The sequence below is a fragment of the Arachis ipaensis genome, chromosome B04 (assembly GCF_000816755.2).
Source record: "Arachis ipaensis cultivar K30076 chromosome B04, Araip1.1, whole genome shotgun sequence".
Taxonomy (NCBI): domain Eukaryota; kingdom Viridiplantae; phylum Streptophyta; class Magnoliopsida; order Fabales; family Fabaceae; genus Arachis; species Arachis ipaensis.
The window spans coordinates 603,462-620,781 of record NC_029788.2 but is presented as its reverse complement, the minus strand read 5'-3'; the positions used below and the strand labels follow the sequence as shown (position 1 = coordinate 620,781).

Sequence of the window (17,320 nt, the reverse complement as noted above, 5' to 3'; positions counted from 1 at the left end):
TAAGGTTTCCATCTAATTCTCTGATTCGGTTCAAGTCTCTCTCTCTCTCTCTCTCTCTCTCGGGTCCTTTTCTTCTCTGCTTGGATGGCTTGGCTTGCATTAAGCATTAAGCATTAAGCTATCGAATACGTAGATTAAATTATTTTCTGAAACTATAATTTTGATGATATGTCTGTTTCAATGGTGAATCAAATCTCTTGAACTTGTTTTCAATGCCTGCCTGGTTATTAACAAGTTAGGGTTTTTTTGGCAGACAGAGATGTCAGCGTATGAAAATGTTGTTGGTGGAAAATTGAAGCTCAAAGGAAAGGCACTTGATGTGAAGGCTGGCGGAGTGAAGAAGAAGAAAAAGAAGAACAAAAGAGATCATGAGAATCAGATTTTGCAGACTACCGAAGATGATATTTCAGCAGGTATCTATCTGTCCTTTGTTTTCATCTTCATCTTCATGTCATGCTTTACCTCTTATGTTCTACACTTAGCTAAATAAAACGCTTTGTTACATGCAAGTTATGATGTATGGTACAATCATCCTCTTTGCTTAACTGAATTAGCAACCTGATAATTGTATTTATTTGTTATGTGAGATGGTTTGACATCGTCCAAAATAAGATGGATATCAGAAACCTATATCATACTCTTCGTATTAGAAATTTGGCACCAGCAAGAGTACTTTTGATGCAGAATAAGAAGATGATTTATTGAACTGCTCAAAGTTCCTTCTGGTTCTTATTTCTTGTTCTCCCATTCAATAAACAGGTGGGAGCACAGAGCAATCCTTGGCTACGGATGATCAAAATGCGAACGATGAGGGCAAACTGAGTGGGGAAGGGAAGGATGCTCACTATGATGATCATCTTACACCAGCAGAGAAACGATACATAGAACAGAGGGAGCAGCTTGATGTTCATAGGTTGGCCAAGATCTCCAACAAATCTCACCGCGATAGGATTCAGGATTTCAACCAATATCTTGCAAACATGAGCGAGCATTATGATATTCCTAAAGTTGGTCCCGGATAGTATGAAGGCCAACAACCCCTATTGTTTAGTATTGATACCATGTGTTGTGTGTGTACTATCATTACAGAACCATGTTTATCTCGCTTAAGCGGTATTTCAGATGATATACTTCGGTTTCTTTGCTTTTAATGGAGTATTAATGTTATTGCCTTCGATGAAATTCCCATTGAATATGCTGGCCTCATAGACCAAGCTTTATATTGGTTTTTACTTGAATAGCAATTACGCCTGTTGGTAATGTTACTGCCTTAAATGAGATTCCCGCATTTTTAACCTTTTTTATGGGAGAAGAAGAGGAGTTGTCAAAGAGCAAAGAAAAATAAGCCAAGTGTAACCAGAAATGAATATATATATATATATACCGATAACTTTTCGCCTTTTTTTTAAATAAATTCAAGAGTGAAGTAATATGCAATCTCTTTTATTTTGTATCAATTTTCGAGGACAAAAATTTTTATAAGGTGGGTATACATACGATAATATTATGAGTTTATGACTCTTAAAGGGAAACCAGAATCAACCAAATTAGCTTTGCGTTGCACGGCTTGGAAAAGCCACACTATACCATATGCTGTTCCAACGGATATACACACAGAATCAGTTACTAAATTAATTAATAAAATATATATTAAAATAAATTAAACATATGTATTTATACACATATATAACACTTAATTTAGTGACTAATTTTTAATGTGCTCATGACATTTTTTATACTGTTTGTTTATATAGAAAATAACATTGACGAATGATTAACAAGGAGACCGAAAGAATAGACAGAATATGCGCTACTGAGAAGTTCCGGGTTCTATCAAATACTCATTCATTGCTACAAGGTAGAATCCATCGAAGAAAACACATCATTCAGAAAGTTTCATGTCCCAGCAGGGTCCATCTCTTAAATCCATAGTGATCCACATATACCCGCAGTCACAGCCGCTTCATTCTCAAAAATAATTTTATTCACCTAAATACATACTGAAAGAACAAGCATCATCTCTTATTATCAATAAATAACGGGGGGACATGATTACAGCTGCACAAGCAACTAGACGAAAAGCCAAACCAGCACCAGGAAAGAGATATGAAATGAACGAATCTAAGTAGAGTGCGAGAAAATTCATGACATTGCTGACACTGGATCTTGATTCCTCTTATAGAACTATCAAATAACACTATCCTCTGAGCAAGGCTGAAAATCTTCAATCATCGGGCTTCATCCTCAAGGTTGCGGAAACCATTAGTGAGGTCCTCATGTAATTTCTTAAATTTGTCAATCAAAGCAGCTTCACCTTCTGCTGGATCCTCAAATTTCTGAGACCTGCAATAACAACAGATCAACAGAATTAGATCTCTACTTTCTGTGTCAAAATAAGTCATCTAGTGCAGTTTTAAAATTGCTTACACTAAACGATAGAAGAGATCTCCCAATCGATGCTTGATAACAGTGTAGGTGATCTTTTGACCATCTGTACCAGCTCCCCTCTCTACTGCCTGCAAGTGTAGTCAGCACCATGTAAACAAAATACTCTAGCTGACTTAGGAACAAGAATGCATAACACAATGAAATGAACAATTTCTGCTTTATAATTATGGGGGAGGGTGGCACGAGAGATTAAATGTGGTTTTAAATCATCCCCCCCACATGCCAACATTTACATGGAAACCTGTAGAGTGCACCACCATACCTGGTTCGCCAAATTGTAGAAATGGATAATGTTGCGCATCATCCAAACAGACTTGTAGAAGGGACAGAATTTGTCATATCTATCTCAGCCAAACAAGAGGTAGCAATATAAGATAAGAAACACATAATAAGCTGTATAATAATACATGTCAAAGAATTTAGCCAATTAGAAAGGAACTTACGGTGTAAAGGCATTTTGAGCAAGATAATCCTCTCTCAAAAGTTTTGCAGTTTCTAAGGTGATCTTATCCACTTCAGCTAAAGCATCCTTGCCTACAAGCTGGAGCAATGATTTGCATCAAATGACCCAGTTTAGTTTACATCTTACAGAACAAATACATAGACATCCTCTCAGATTTTGTTAAGAAATGCAAAATAATGCCATATCATGGTGTTAAAGATAAACTTATCAGACTATTCCTTAGGTTGAAGATAATTTGCAACATCTAGGTGTTTGAGATGCTATACTTCGTAACAGTCTTTTCTCATGTAACTTAAATATACCTTCTCTATCCCCAAAATAGTTTAATAATTCTATCCTGTATAGGAGAGAAAAGGGACAACTCTTTAACCTTATAACCAAGATGATATTAGAACCAATAAAGGTGTACCTGAACAATTTCATTCAGGTCATCTTCTCTTTGCAGTACTTCACGAGCCTTTGTCCTAATGTTGATAAAATCTGGATCAAATTGCTCATAAAAGGATTCAAGTGCCTGAAGGTACAAAATATAAATTAATATAATTGTACAATCATGCGAGGGAGTATAAGCATACAAATGAAGGAACTTTAAAGGGAGAATATGAATTACAAAGCAAACAAATGTAGGGCATACCGTTGAGTACTTTGAATAAGAAATAAGCCAGTTCACAGAGGGAAAGTGCTTTCTTTGAGCAAGCTTTTTGTCCAACCCCCAGAAAACCTGCAAGATAGCCCCCCAAAAGAAAAAAAGTTTAGACAGTGTGAATGTTATAGAAGAGGATATGTTAGTGGTAAAAATATCACATTGACCTTTGTGAACTTGTGGGCATATTAGTCAAGTCAATCAAATACAAACTACCTTCACTGGCAGTTACCAACAGATCATATATAATAGGTATTAATTTTACCTGAACAATACTGAGAGTTGCAGATGTCACAGGATCTGAAAAATCTCCTCCGGGTGGAGAAACAGCACCAACAATTGTGACACTACCTGTTCGTTCAGGACCTCCAAGGCATTTTACTTTTCCAGCACGTTCATAGAAAGAGGCTAAACGCGCGGCAAGGTAAGCAGGATATCCACTGTCAGCAGGCATTTCTGCCTGTGGAAGACAACATGAACATCAAGATATATTAGTCAGTGTCAATATTTGCATGTGCACCTTTTGCTTAATGATACATAACTTGTCTGTTATACGCTAGTCAAGAAAGATGATCCAACCATAATACATTTATCTTAACCAAGAAGGGGGAAAATACTCCAAAATAACAGGTGGAAACTCTCATTTAACAACAAAATGCTCACCAGACGTCCAGAGATTTCACGCAACGCTTCTGCCCATCTAGATGTTGAATCTGCCATCATACTGACATTGTAACCCATATCTCTAAAATACTCAGCTAAAGTGATTCCTGAGATTACAAAACAGAACAAAATCAAAGTGAGGTAAGATTCAAAAACAGGTAAACGTGATGATAAAAGAAAACATGATTGACTAAGAGAGAAAACATTTCTTTTATAGAGGGAAGAACTACATATTAGTCCTCAACGATAAGGAGATGTTCTAAATTTTAAGAGGCAAGAAGTCACCTGTATAAATTGAAGCTTCACGAGCAGCGACTGGCATATTTGAAGTGTTAGCCACTAACGTTGTTCGCTTCATCACAGATTCTTCACGGCCATCAGGCAATGTCATTGTAAGTTGTGGGAAGTCCATCAGAACCTAAGATTCAGTAAATTGGTTATACCAACTGTAATCTCACAAACATGAATATTTTATGGAAGTAGCTCAAAAGAAAGCATACTTCAGCCATTTCATTTCCACGTTCCCCACAACCAACGTAAACAACAGCATCGGAATTGGAATACTGTCAAATAGGAGAAAGAATGAATTAGAAAGATCTGATGACTTGCAGGAGGAAGAAGAAGAAGAATGCCTTGATGGGGTTTATCAGTCTCACCTTAGAAAGAGCTTGACTGATGACTGTTTTACCACAACCAAAAGCTCCAGGGATGGCACAAGTCCCACCAAGAACAGAGGGGAAGAGGGCATCAAGAACTCGCTATAACAAATATAAGTCATTAGATGTGAAAGCTACCAGAATTATATCGTACATGGGAGAATTTATAACAAATAAGTTTACCTGACCAGTAAGAAGAGGAGTATCAGCTGCAAGTTTTGATGCAACAGGCCTTGGTGTACGTACAGGCCAGGTCTGCAATTCATGCAAGGAACTTGTAATATAGGAAGAGAGCATGGAAACCAAGCCTTCAATAAAGCAACTACAATGAAAAAACAAAAGAAAAAGAGAAGTTATAAACCTGAAGCATGGTGAACTTCTTTTTAACACCTTGAAACTCGAGCTCCAACACAGTATCCTGCAAAACAATTCACATATCACTTAAAAAATAGAGAATCCCCTAAATGATGAAAAATACAAAGCTTGGCAGTCATGTCATCATCAAATCTAAAATATGAAGCAAAGAGCTGCTAAAACAACACTCTTCCAAGGAAATTGAACCAAAATATATATAAATATATATATAAAAGCAAATAAATTCAGAATACAACCTTCAGGGAATATTCGCCAGGTGGTGCTATGTAGGTTATCTTTCCCATGGCATCAGGTGGAAGTGCAATATGGTGTTGCATTAGACTGTTCTCAAAAACAGTCTGCAATGGCAAAAAGTTCAAACAAATCATTAGATGAACAAATCAATGAATGTGAATAATAAACAAGCTCACTGAATTAGCTACAAAAATTACCGCATATAGATCTCCACCGGTCAATAGATCTCCTTCGCCTGTCACCAGTGCATAAAATAAAATATCAATAGTTAGTTTTTTTCCTTATGAAGCCTAACACTAAGTAATAGCAATTTATTTCTCTGGTACAGTACCAATTTTCTTAGGCTGAAATTCCCAGAGTGCATCTTTGTCAAGTGCTGGAACAGAGACACCACGAGGAATATACACATCACCGGATCTTTTAGCAATAGTTTTCAAAGGCCTCTGTTTTGATTTAAATAAGGGGCAAAAAAAGAGAGCTTCATGTTAGAAACAACAGGGAGAGGTAGTGAAACTTTAATTGCTAAATTTGTCAGCATTTGAAATCAGACATAAATCAATTAATAAGCAAACCTGAATTCCATCAAAAATGTTTCCCAGTATTCCAGGCCCCAACTCCACGGACAAAGGCTGGTTATGAAATAATAATAGCTTATCAGTAGAGGAAGGTAACGAGAATATAAGAAAAATAGTGAAATTCAACGAGGGATATAAAATGTAACCTTGTGTGTACGTAACACTGGATCATTAACCATCAAACCGGCCGTTTCCTCATAGACTACAATTGCAGAGAAGCTCCTCAGTTAAGAAAAGAATACAGAAGGAAGAAACAAAACAAAATAATTGAAGAGGCAGTTTTGCATCGTGAATGCAACATGCACTAAAATGTTTCAGAAACTATGGAATTTCAAAGAGCAGAACCTTGGATGGTAGCAGAGTCCCCTTCGAGACGAATAATCTCACCAATGAGATTGTCACGACCAACACGCACCAGCTCATACATAGCAGCCCCGGCCATTCCATCAGCAACCACGACTGGTCCAGATACCTGTTTCATTCCAGGAATCACACATTAAGCATCCACTACCCTCCTTTTCAACTTACAGTCCAAATTATAATCTAAAAGGATAGCGCGCGAGATTGACAAATGATTCTTCACTGCTACTACAAGTTGAAAAATGATCACCCGCCCAAAGAAAAAAAAAAACGAAGGAGCCACTGAACAAAAACAATAACATGTCACATCCAGTGAAATGTAAAGTGAATTTACAAATTCAACACAAATCCAGATGCTTGAAAACTAGAGCTTCCATTAAATCCTCAAATTAAGAAAAACAGAGAGCGATCATTGGTACGAGTGCAACAATCGACACGAGAGTGAAGATCGACAATTAAAGCATGTAGTTGGATCCAATCGCGAAATTGAACACGTGACATAGTGCATATGGTAGTAAATGAAAGCAAATCTAAGGTGATAGGAACAGAAGTGAAAAAGGGACGATACGATGGAGTGATGAATGGAAGCTTGTCGGATTGGATTATACCTTGCGAACGTAACCGTATTCACTCTCCTTCTCGGAATCCTCGAAGGTGGTGAGGCGAGATCCGTAAACGGCAGGCATTCTGTGAGGCAGAGATCGGATCAAGCTAGAATTTGGGAGATTGAAGATCTGAGGAACTAGGGACCAAAACCCTAAGGTTTCGATTAGTAGTACCACTCAATAGAGATTGCGTTCTGCAACAGAGGAAGAAGAGAAGGAGAGAGTGAAATGATGGATGGAAGAACCGCAGAGCAATGGCAATGGCAATTATGTAGCAACTTCTTAGAGTTATGATTGATTTGCTAATCAGACAGGGTACGGATCCACTACGGACGCGTGTATCGAAAACTCCACAGTGCACCTTCCTATGCTACTGAATCTGCCAATTGATAACTGCCACGTCGCGCTCGTTTCTCTTGTTATTGCTAGCCACTGCCCAAAACTCACGTTTTAACTCTCGTGAGTCATGAAGAGATGAAGTTGAATAAAAAATTCACAGGATTGGACTGGTGTCATTTGAACGTGGGCGGGCCTAAGCCAGCCACCTCAACTACATGGAATGGCTATGAAAAAGGATAAATATTACTGTGATATTTTTTTTTTTGGTGACTAAAAAACATTAAAGAAAAACAACAAAAAAGAAAGCAATACAACACCAAAAAACCACTACTAATCAGTAGATGAATCCTCGCGCTCTCTTCGCAATCAAATCTGCAGTTGAGTTAATTGAAATGAACTTAATTTAAGAGCACTAACTCTTGAATTTTTCTAATAATGTTTCCTTCTTTGTTAGGCATTGGAGATTTGGAGCAACTCAAAGACTTCCAAAGAATCTGTCTCGCAGATAATATTCTTAGTCCCGCACTCCCATGCTAAGACCAAACCCCTTCACATCGCAAAGAGACGGCAAGGATCCAGAACAAGCCTTCACCCACGTCCCCGCGGAACTCCTGATGATGCATCCATAACCCGCTTCACCCTCTCATGGAGGTGGTTTCCAATCAGTTAAAAATGGCATGCAATACAGTTTCTCTGTTCTCATAACACCTGGGGCAGAAATCAGAGTTCGTTAGACCTCTTCTAGCATGAAAAACAGTCACAGGTAGGGCTTGATGGACACAAAGCCAGACCATAAATTTTATCTTTTTGAGCGCCAGGACCAATTCCAATTATTAAGCTCATTTCAATCATAAGAACGTCTCAAAAGCAAAAGATAACCATCTCTCGCATTATAAGTCTTACTAGACTTAGAATTCCATCGCCAGCCCGGTTGAGGTCTCAAGTGCAATCTTGGATTGAATTTATTAATCAATTCAATTATGTCAGCTGTGAGACAAGTCTGTTTAAATTTCAGTTTGAGTAAAGCCAGAAATCCCCAAGAGTTAAATCTATATCAGATATGTGAATGCCAGGAAGAGCATTGTATAATTTGCCATGAGTGGACCAATGATCATACCAAAAGAATCCTTTTCAAGTTTGTCAAACACATCGACCAAATTTTTCCAAAAGCGTCAGGCATTTTTTCGGCACATTAAACTCAAAAACAGATTGGTTCCTCAAAATATTTTTTTTTTATGTGTACACGTTCCTCAAAATATTTACATATATATTCCTTTGTGATGCAAAAATTTTTGTCTCCTTTTATAATTTATACCCTAAACCATTTACACCAACAATTGCTTCTAGCCCGTTTGGATATTTTTGGGTTTTGGGTGTAGAATCTAAATTCTGATAGGGTGGGCAGACATATGTACTGTTGGGCTTGGGTTAAGAAAGTAAAGCCCACAAAGAATACAACCCAAAAGCCATAAGATATTTGGTTTATTTCTTCTGATACAAGGTAAAGGCAGAAATATTTTTATCGAATTATTTTACATAGAAATATAATTAAAAAGAGAATGTTTAATTATGTGGATATATCCGATATCCGATCCAACATTAAAAAGTGCGGATATCATATCCGATCCGATCCGCGGACACTCGTACCAAAAAAAGGAAAGTAAAAAAAAAAAAGGAGTGCTAGTAGCACAAGTTTCAAATCAACCTTTGTTTTGTTCCCTTCTTATTATTGACATTCACTCCTCCTTACCGACCTAACAAGAGAAGAGACGAGACGAGAGTACGAGACCCTTTTCTTTGTCCTCAAATCGCTTACGAAGAAGCGATCCAACCATCCATTGAGAACCCCGTTCTTGCAATTGAAGTAGAGATGAAACATCCGGCGGAGGCTGCACCGGAGGAAAACTGCTCTGCCAAGCCAGCTGTCAAGCAGGGTGAGGGTCTCCGCCAGTACTACTCTCTCCATATCCATGAGCTACAGCTCCTTCTCCGCCAGAAGACGCACAACCTCAACCGTCTGGAGGCTCAGCGCAACGAGCTCAATTCTAGAGGTACCCTCCTTAGTCCTTACCCTAACCCTACCTCTACCCTTGCCCTAATCTATACATGCTTCTCTTTATTATTAAATAAAATTAATGCGTCTAATAACTATTTGGTTGGATTTACTGCTATAATTAATAATTAAGTTAACTAATGAAAGGCTGTGTATGTGGTTAATGGCAACTTTGGACAGTGAGGATGCTCCGGGAGGAACTGCAGCTTCTCCAGGAGCCCGGATCGTATGTCGGTGAAGTTGTCAAAGTTATGGGAAAGAATAAAGTCCTAGTCAAGGTCACGTCTCGCTCCTCTGCTTTCTGTTTATTCCATTATCGTTATCTTCAATTGGCATCTTAATATTTACTTCGATTCGCATGTTGTTTAAGATACCTGAATGGTTGTGCGTCATTCTGCTATAGGCATAAGTATCCTTTGAACTTGCACTCTAAATCATTGATGGACATACTCTTGTTCGAAATTTTTGTTCAGTTAAGGACACCTAAGCTTCGTCTGATTTGCATTTATTATAGATCTATGTTTTATCGCTTAAAGGTCCCTTTTTCTGGATTATGGAGTGTCGTTTTTCTGGTCTGCAAAACCCATCATGTCCTTGAAGAGTGTTGTATACGGATTTGGATTATTTATGGGATGTTTTGATTATTATAACTAAGCAGAATCTAGATGAAGTTCTGATTATCCCATTCTTTCTTCAGGTTCATCCAGAAGGAAAGTATGTTGTAGACATTGATAAAAATATTGACATTACAAAGATTACTCCATCCACAAGAGTTGCCCTTCGTAATGACAGTTATGTCCTTCATTTAGTATTACCGAGCAAAGTTGATCCGTTGGTCAATCTGATGAAAGTTGAGAAAGTTCCCGATTCTACCTATGACATGATTGGTGGCTTAGACCAGCAAATCAAGGAGATTAAAGAGGTGCGTAATCATATAAAATATATTGACTGATATGCTTCCAATATTTGCATTTTGTGAGATCTATTTATGCATCTTTAGCTTTCTGTTCATCCGTCACTTCTATCTTCTTTTTAATCCGTATGCACGTTTTTTGTATATTTATATTTTAAGTCTCATTTTTGTTATCAATTTTTCAGGTCATTGAGCTGCCAATTAAACATCCTGAACTGTTTGAAAGTCTTGGAATAGCTCAACCTAAGGTACTATCTCTTTCTGAGATTGTCACACAACGTACCATGCTTCCATCAGTATATTGTACTTTTTGTTCATTGTTTGCATACGTTTTTCCCCATTTGCTGACGATCTCATGAATTGCAGGGTGTTCTACTCTATGGGCCTCCTGGTACTGGAAAAACATTGTTGGCTAGGGCAGTGGCGCATCATACTGACTGTACCTTCATCAGGGTATCCGGGTCTGAATTAGTTCAGAAATACATTGGAGAAGGTTCCAGAATGGTCAGGGAACTTTTTGTTATGGCCAGGTACATTCTCTTCTTATCTCAACTTATGCTCATTGTGTGTTGCCCTTCATTGAAATGGGGGGAAAATATGTGCCTGGCTCCCCGTGGCTTCGCGACTTTGTGGATTGAATATGCTTCTGTTATTAGTAATGTTGTGGTTGTGAACTTTGTAGTTAGATGCATATTAATCTGAGAATGAATTTGACTATATTAATCCTTCTCCAATTTCAAGTAAGTGGCTGTTGAAAAGAGAAAAAATGGACTTATAAAGGGTTTTGCATTATTCTTTGATTCATTGGTTTATTGGTTAGTATGCTAGGAACTATGCCCTATGAAGACATGCTTAACCATATTATGATTGTGACGTAACACTACTCTTTTTAACAGGGAGCATGCTCCATCAATTATCTTCATGGACGAAATTGACAGTATTGGATCTGCTCGAATGGAATCTGGAAGTGGCAATGGTGATAGTGAGGTGCAGCGCACTATGCTGGAACTTCTCAACCAGCTAGATGGATTTGAAGCTTCAAATAAAATCAAGGTTATACAGTTTGTTTATGTTGGAGCTATACTGCGATTATGCATTCAGGAGAATTTTTTAAAACTAGCCTGGCTAAAAATAGAAAGCAGTAACATATAAACAGATATGTTTCACTCTATCTGACTCATTTAAGATATATGTTTATTTAAGCAATTTTATGAGCAAGTTCTAAAGAAAAATATGCATTACAGGTTTTGATGGCCACAAACCGGATTGATATCCTGGATCAAGCCCTCCTTAGACCTGGACGAATTGACAGGAAGATTGAATTTCCAAACCCAAATGAGGAGGTATGCATAAGTACCTTAGCATTTACTCTTTTATATACTTGTTCCAGGAAAGAAGCAAATAGACTTGCACACTCTGCGTTCATATCACTCCTGACATTGAGTTAATCTCATGCAGTCTCGGCTAGATATTCTGAAAATCCATTCAAGAAGAATGAACTTAATGCGTGGCATTGATTTGAAGAAGATTGCTGAGAAGATGAATGGAGCATCTGGTGCAGAGCTTAAGGTATGTTTCACGTTGTTTACGCTGCATTTGTCTGCCCAGCTGTTTGAGTGTTCTCAGGTGAATTGGTGCATTCATTTTAGTTGTCTCGGTCCTTTTTAATTTTTTTTTCCTGTTGTTTAGGCTGTGTGCACAGAAGCTGGAATGTTTGCTTTGAGGGAGAGGAGAGTACATGTGACACAGGAGGACTTTGAGATGGCTGTGGCCAAGGTTATGAAAAAGGAAACAGAGAAGAACATGTCATTGCGGAAGTTCTATAAAGACACATTTTAGTAGTATAGTATAATTTTTTTTTATTTTTTACGTATTTAATATATGGAAAATATAAAAAATATTATTTGTCAATAATTTTTAATAAAATGTTCATCCTTTTTCATTAACCTTTTCTATTTTCATAATTAACGCAATAGAATGATGTCCTACGTAATACGTATTAACCTAAAAGATTATTATTTTCACTTTTTAATTTTTATTCTTTCAATTTAATAAACATTTTGTATACTCACAAGTCACACCACTACCACTCTTCTACCGAATAAAATGGGGTCACATAAAAAATAGCTTTTCTCAGCCCAATTTTAGATCCAAAATAAAAAAATGTCCGAACTTATATTAAGCCCAACACCACATTGGCTTGGCAATGCCTTCATCGCAGCTCAACTAGATTTTGTTATTGAATTTTTTTTAATAAATTTTTAAAATTCTAATAAATTAAAAATAACTACAAAAAAAAAAATTAACCAACTTGGGTTGGTCGAGTGGTTAGTTCACTCGTTCGCTTAAATAAGTGTCAGGGGTCGACAGTCCCTTAAATGGAGCTCAGATCCGCGACAGATTAGTTCTTAACCTGTCGGGTTTGAGGATATTGTGGGAAAAAAAATTACAAAATTTTGTTTTTGTTAGTATTTGTCTATTTGATAAATATTTTAACAAAGAATTTCTATTATTCCAAAATATAATAATATTAAAAGCCGAAATATCTTTTCTTTTTTGTTGTAAACAATTCCATTATTCTTCGTATGGAAATTTGAGAGGTAAGTATCCAAACCAAAATAAACAAACACAAACCAAAGCTACTTTTTTCGCGGCATTCTGACAATATTCTGGGTACGACTATACTGTCCTCTTCTACTATTCTCTCTCTCTCTCTCTCTCTCTCTCTCTGCCTTCGTGCTCCCCCATCCCATCTCATTTCATTAAAAAATTAAGCATTTTCCTATTTTATTTATTTTAATGTATCTTCGTTAACAGCCTTTATAATTTTGGAAGACTTTCACATATGCCATTGTACTTTACTGGCATACTGGTATTCTTTAATTTTTCACCGTGGATATAATGAATAAAATAAGTTGGTGGTGAAGATTATAAAGACATTTTTTTATGTGTATATGCATATATGCAGAACACCGTGAAATGAGTACCAGCCATTTCGTTAACCGAAGAGTGGATTTTTTTGAAATGTGTACGACAAAATAATGACCATCAACCGAACCGTACATGTCATATCGGTATACCAATAAACTAATTGGCACATGTGAAAAGTTTCCTATAATTTTTTTATTGGAAAGTAAAATATCGAACAAAACAAAACAATCGGAGTGCTGAGGACAGTGCTCACATTTATTGCATTTCTTTTTTTTGAAAAACATTTCTTTTATAGTTTCAAACACTGCACTCACTCACTCAAGTGACTCAACTCTTCCCTTCCTTGTCTCTAGGGTTTCCCTCTGCAATTTCAGCTCTTCTGGGTCTTCTCATGTGCCACATTCATCTTATCAAGCTTCCTAACTCCTTAGGTTTGTGTAGAAACACAATATTCCGAGTATTTTCTCTTCTGCTTTTTAATTTTTGTGGCCATTTCCATTTCTGCATTGCATGTAACTTTTGATCCTTATTTTGTCCATTTCTTCACTTGCTGCTTCCTACATGTGCCTTTTTTTCTTTTCTGAGGTTTTTTATTTTTTATTTATTTTTTTACTTAAACAGAAGTAGAAAAGAAGCAACTTATGTGTATCTGAGATCATCCTCATTGTCTGTGACTCTATGCTCCCAAATAATAATAATAAAAATGTTTTCTTTTCTTGTTTGATGTTTAATGGACTGCAAAACTTGAACATAGGAAGAATGTGCAAGTAAGTACGCATTTTGAGAATAGAATCACGAGTTTCTGATCTCTCTGAGTGCTCATTGCTGTTCTCACTGTTATGCCAAAACTGCGTTTTCTATTTCATTTCTTAATCCGTGATGCTCTTGGCAATTTTAGAAGAGGTTCAGATTCAGCTGAAAATTCTTTCCTTTTCACCAACTTTCTATTAAGCGGGGGATTTAATACTCTAGCCTTTTCTCCCTCCTTCAAAAATTGCAAATTTTTGCTTTTTTTTTTTTTTTGGTTTTCATTTTCCTTAATATCTGTTATTAGCAGGGTGAGCAGGTTATTGTGGTATAGTGTTTATGCTACATTACATTATGACATTGTTTGTGTTGTGTTGCTCAATCTGTCTTTCTCTTTTTTTGTAGGTTTTGATCTAAAGGATATGGAAGACTGGGTTCTGCTGGAATAGTTTTTTCATTTTTTTGGGTTTTTTGTTGAGACTTGAGAGGCAAAGTGTTAACGCATGGATTTTTTGAAGATCAAGAAGTTCAGAAAATCTCAGAAAGCAGATGGAGGAAAGGATCTGGTGAACAAGGACGTGCTAGAGCCTGAGGAACCTAAACCTAACTCTGGCGGTCCTGATCAGTGTAAATCTGTGAATGCAGATCCTGTGGCGGAAACTGAGGATGATGATGATTTTATTACAAATGAAGTAAAGAGAAGGCTGAAAGAGTTGAGAAGAAACAGTTTTATGGTGTTGATTCCAGAAGAAGATTCGTGCCCTGAGGAAGGGGAGGATGAAGAGGACGAAGGAGAGACAAGCTCCAATGACTGGAGAGATGTGGAAGCAGAGGGTCAGCAATGGTGGCGTGGCTTTGATGCTGTATATGAACAGTACTGCGAAAGAATGCTGTTCTTCGATCGGATGAGCACACAGCAGCTTAATGAAGTTGGCAAAGGTAGCTTTCAGTTGTTCCTGATTGCCAATGGTAAAATCATGTTTAAGCTTCATATGCATATATCAGTATTCAGTAATAGCTGGTATGCTGGCATTTTCTTAGCTTGGATTGAGCATATATCTAGGTTTAGTTTGGCTTATTACTTAAAAGTGGGAGTTGGTTTTCATCATCCAGAATTTCTGAAAAATGTGTAGACAAGTTTCTCTCTGATTAAAAAATTTAGACTTTGTTGTTTTGACTTGTAGTAAATATATGTTTGAAGGTGGTCTTGAATTGATGATGATCCTTTTACCACCTACAAATTCCAATTTCTAACTAAATATGCTTTTTTTTTTGTATGTCTTTAAAATCATTACATCCTCATTATGTCAGGTCCACAGTATCCTTCAACTCCGTCACCAAGATCTGCATCAAGGAAGTTGGCATCTCCCCTTCGTTGTCTTTCCTTAAAAAAATTTGAAGGTCCTGATGATGAGACTGAACATCTTCAGCAGCCAGAACATGATCCCTACCAGGATATTGAAACAGCATATGTTGGTCAAATGTGCTTAACTTGGGAGGCACTCCACTGCCAATTCTCCCATTTGAGTCACAAGATATCTTGGCAACCTGAAAATCCTACGTGTTACAATCACAGTGCTCAGCAGTTTCAACAGTTCCAAGTTCTATTACAAAGGTTTATTGAAAATGAGCCTTTTGAGCAGGGCCTCCGGGCCGAAATTTATGCTCGAACTAGGAACACTTTGCCTAAACTTCTTCAGGTTCCTAATATACAGGGTAACTTTACTGTGAATCATCATGAGTGTTGCTACAGCTATTACTTACAAGGGGAAATGTTAATTTTTCACATGACAAGCACATGATATTGTCTAATGTCACATGTCTTATTTTTGTCCCACATTTTAGATTAATGATGAAATGTCAGTTGTCATGTTAGAATATGTCGGATGTATCATCAATTTTATTATGGTTGTGTTCAGGATCAGAACATGAATTCATAGATGAATCAGACTCGAGAGTTCTGGCTCCTGATCTTGTGAAGATAATTGAAAGCTCTATCCTAACATTCCACCAGTTCCTGAAGAGGGACAAGAAAAAGTCAGGCGGGGTCATCAACCTCTTTGGAAATCAGAGCCAGCTTGCAACTCCTCTACACCAGGTTCAGTCTACTCTTGAGAAGGTAAAGTCATATATATATATAGATCCTTTGGTGACATCAATTCTAGTTGCCTACTTAACATACACTAAGTTGTTTTGTAAATGCAGAAAGTGTTGAAGCTGAAGGAAGTGCGTAGAAAGAAGAAAGGGTGGAAAAAGAATAGTTGGCCGGAGAAGCATGAGGACATTCAGCTGTTGCTTGGGCTGATCGACGTGAAAATCCTGTCGAGGGTTCTGCGAATGACGAGGATGAGCAGAGAACAACTGTTTTGGTGTGAGGAGAAGATTAAGAAACTGGATTTTTTATCAAATGGTAGGTTAGAGAGGGATCCTTGTCCAAGTCTCTTCCCTTGCTAGTAATAGTAATGGAGACTCTCATGTATTAATTCATGTATGTACCAAACCATTGTTCTGCTAAAATTGTGAGTATTGTGTGACAGTTGGTATAACATAGTCTTCTTGTTAAGGAGGATTTCGTCATTCTTGTTGCTCCTTAGACTTAATCCAATCTTACCATTTTCACTTACAACATTCAATTTTCGTATAGTATTGTTATTCATAAGTGACATTACTTTATTCAACAAGAGACCTGCTACACATACAAGTCTTTTTGACATACAAGTTTATATAAGTTAATCCTAATTCAATAAAATCCACTTTTATAATGCAAGGAAGAAGAGGAAGAGTTTTGAATTATATAAAACTTATCAATACACATACATAAAAAATTCTTAAACAATACAATATAAATGACTTGTATAAACTTGTGTGTGTAAATGACTTGTATGTAGAGAATAATCCATTCAACAACTTGTTGGAATATTTTCAAAAGTTATTTAAAAGGAATGAGAAAATTTAATTTCTTGACTATTTTTTCAAATTTTTTTTACTTACAAAAATTCGTTTAAAGAGTAAAATGATCAAATATGGAAAATGGAAAGAACTCGTTTTTCATGTAAATTGTAGACATTTGTATTTTTTTTTTTATATTTTATGTATTTTGTCAAATTAAAACCATTTTTAAAGGATTAAAATATCTTTTCTTCTGATAATAATTAAAGAGTTAGTTAGTTTGTAAAATCATTTGTTATTTTTATTTTCTTTTTGAATAACAGTTGTGATTAATAATTAAAAAGGAATCAACTAACTTGTGTTTTAAGGACACATTTTAATAGTATAATAATTAATATATAAAAAGGTTCCATTTTCAATAATTTG

At 36.6% G+C, this 17,320-nt stretch overlaps 4 protein-coding genes and 1 long non-coding RNA gene across 8 annotated transcripts; 4 read left to right on the top strand and 1 right to left on the bottom strand.

The window, feature by feature from the left end:
• Nucleotides 254-1,193, top strand: LOC107638380 (protein FAM32A-like; the record flags this gene model as incomplete). The annotated part of the gene is given in 2 exon segments (XM_021120304.1): nt 254-413; nt 760-1,193. Coding segments are annotated over 2 exon segments (417 nt in total). The 3' UTR covers nt 1,023-1,193.
• Nucleotides 1,807-7,103, bottom strand: LOC107638381 (V-type proton ATPase catalytic subunit A). Its single transcript, XM_016341617.2, has 20 exons — nt 7,026-7,103; nt 6,403-6,529; nt 6,204-6,259; nt 6,055-6,111; nt 5,814-5,925; nt 5,680-5,717; nt 5,485-5,586; nt 5,235-5,291; nt 5,057-5,128; nt 4,874-4,975; nt 4,718-4,780; nt 4,503-4,635; nt 4,218-4,324; nt 3,820-4,014; nt 3,546-3,632; nt 3,321-3,425; nt 2,892-2,989; nt 2,711-2,789; nt 2,428-2,516; nt 1,807-2,343 (listed from the first exon to the last, which is right to left on the bottom strand). The coding sequence occupies exons 1-20, from the start codon at nt 7,101-7,103 to the stop codon at nt 2,229-2,231; spliced, it is 1,872 nt and encodes a 623-aa protein (XP_016197103.1). The 3' UTR covers nt 1,807-2,228.
• On the top strand, nt 7,059-8,625 carry LOC110270829. Its single transcript, XR_002360449.1, has 2 exons — nt 7,059-7,738; nt 7,816-8,625. It is a non-coding gene; the product is annotated as an uncharacterized LOC110270829 (long non-coding RNA).
• On the top strand, nt 9,055-12,144 carry LOC107638382 (26S protease regulatory subunit 8 homolog A; the record flags this gene model as incomplete). The annotated part of the gene is given in 9 exon segments (XM_016341618.2): nt 9,055-9,412; nt 9,595-9,692; nt 10,112-10,336; nt 10,513-10,575; nt 10,694-10,857; nt 11,224-11,380; nt 11,572-11,670; nt 11,786-11,896; nt 12,017-12,144. Coding segments are annotated over 9 exon segments (1,226 nt in total), but the record flags the coding sequence as incomplete, so codon positions are not given.
• LOC107638383 lies at nt 13,475-16,631 on the top strand. Of its 4 annotated transcripts, none has more exons than XM_021120300.1 (5): nt 13,475-13,689; nt 14,411-14,974; nt 15,317-15,721; nt 15,925-16,124; nt 16,211-16,631. In XM_021120300.1, exons 2-5 carry the CDS (start codon nt 14,509-14,511, stop codon nt 16,457-16,459), a joined length of 1,320 nt encoding a protein of 439 aa, XP_020975959.1. In that variant the 5' UTR covers nt 13,475-13,689; nt 14,411-14,508; the 3' UTR covers nt 16,460-16,631. The 4 variants fall into 4 exon arrangements, with proteins under 4 accessions (XP_020975959.1, XP_016197105.1, XP_020975960.1 ...); XM_016341619.2 differs by having other exon boundaries at nt 13,476-13,689; nt 14,411-14,944; XM_021120301.1 differs by lacking the exon at nt 13,475-13,689 and adding an exon at nt 13,897-14,025.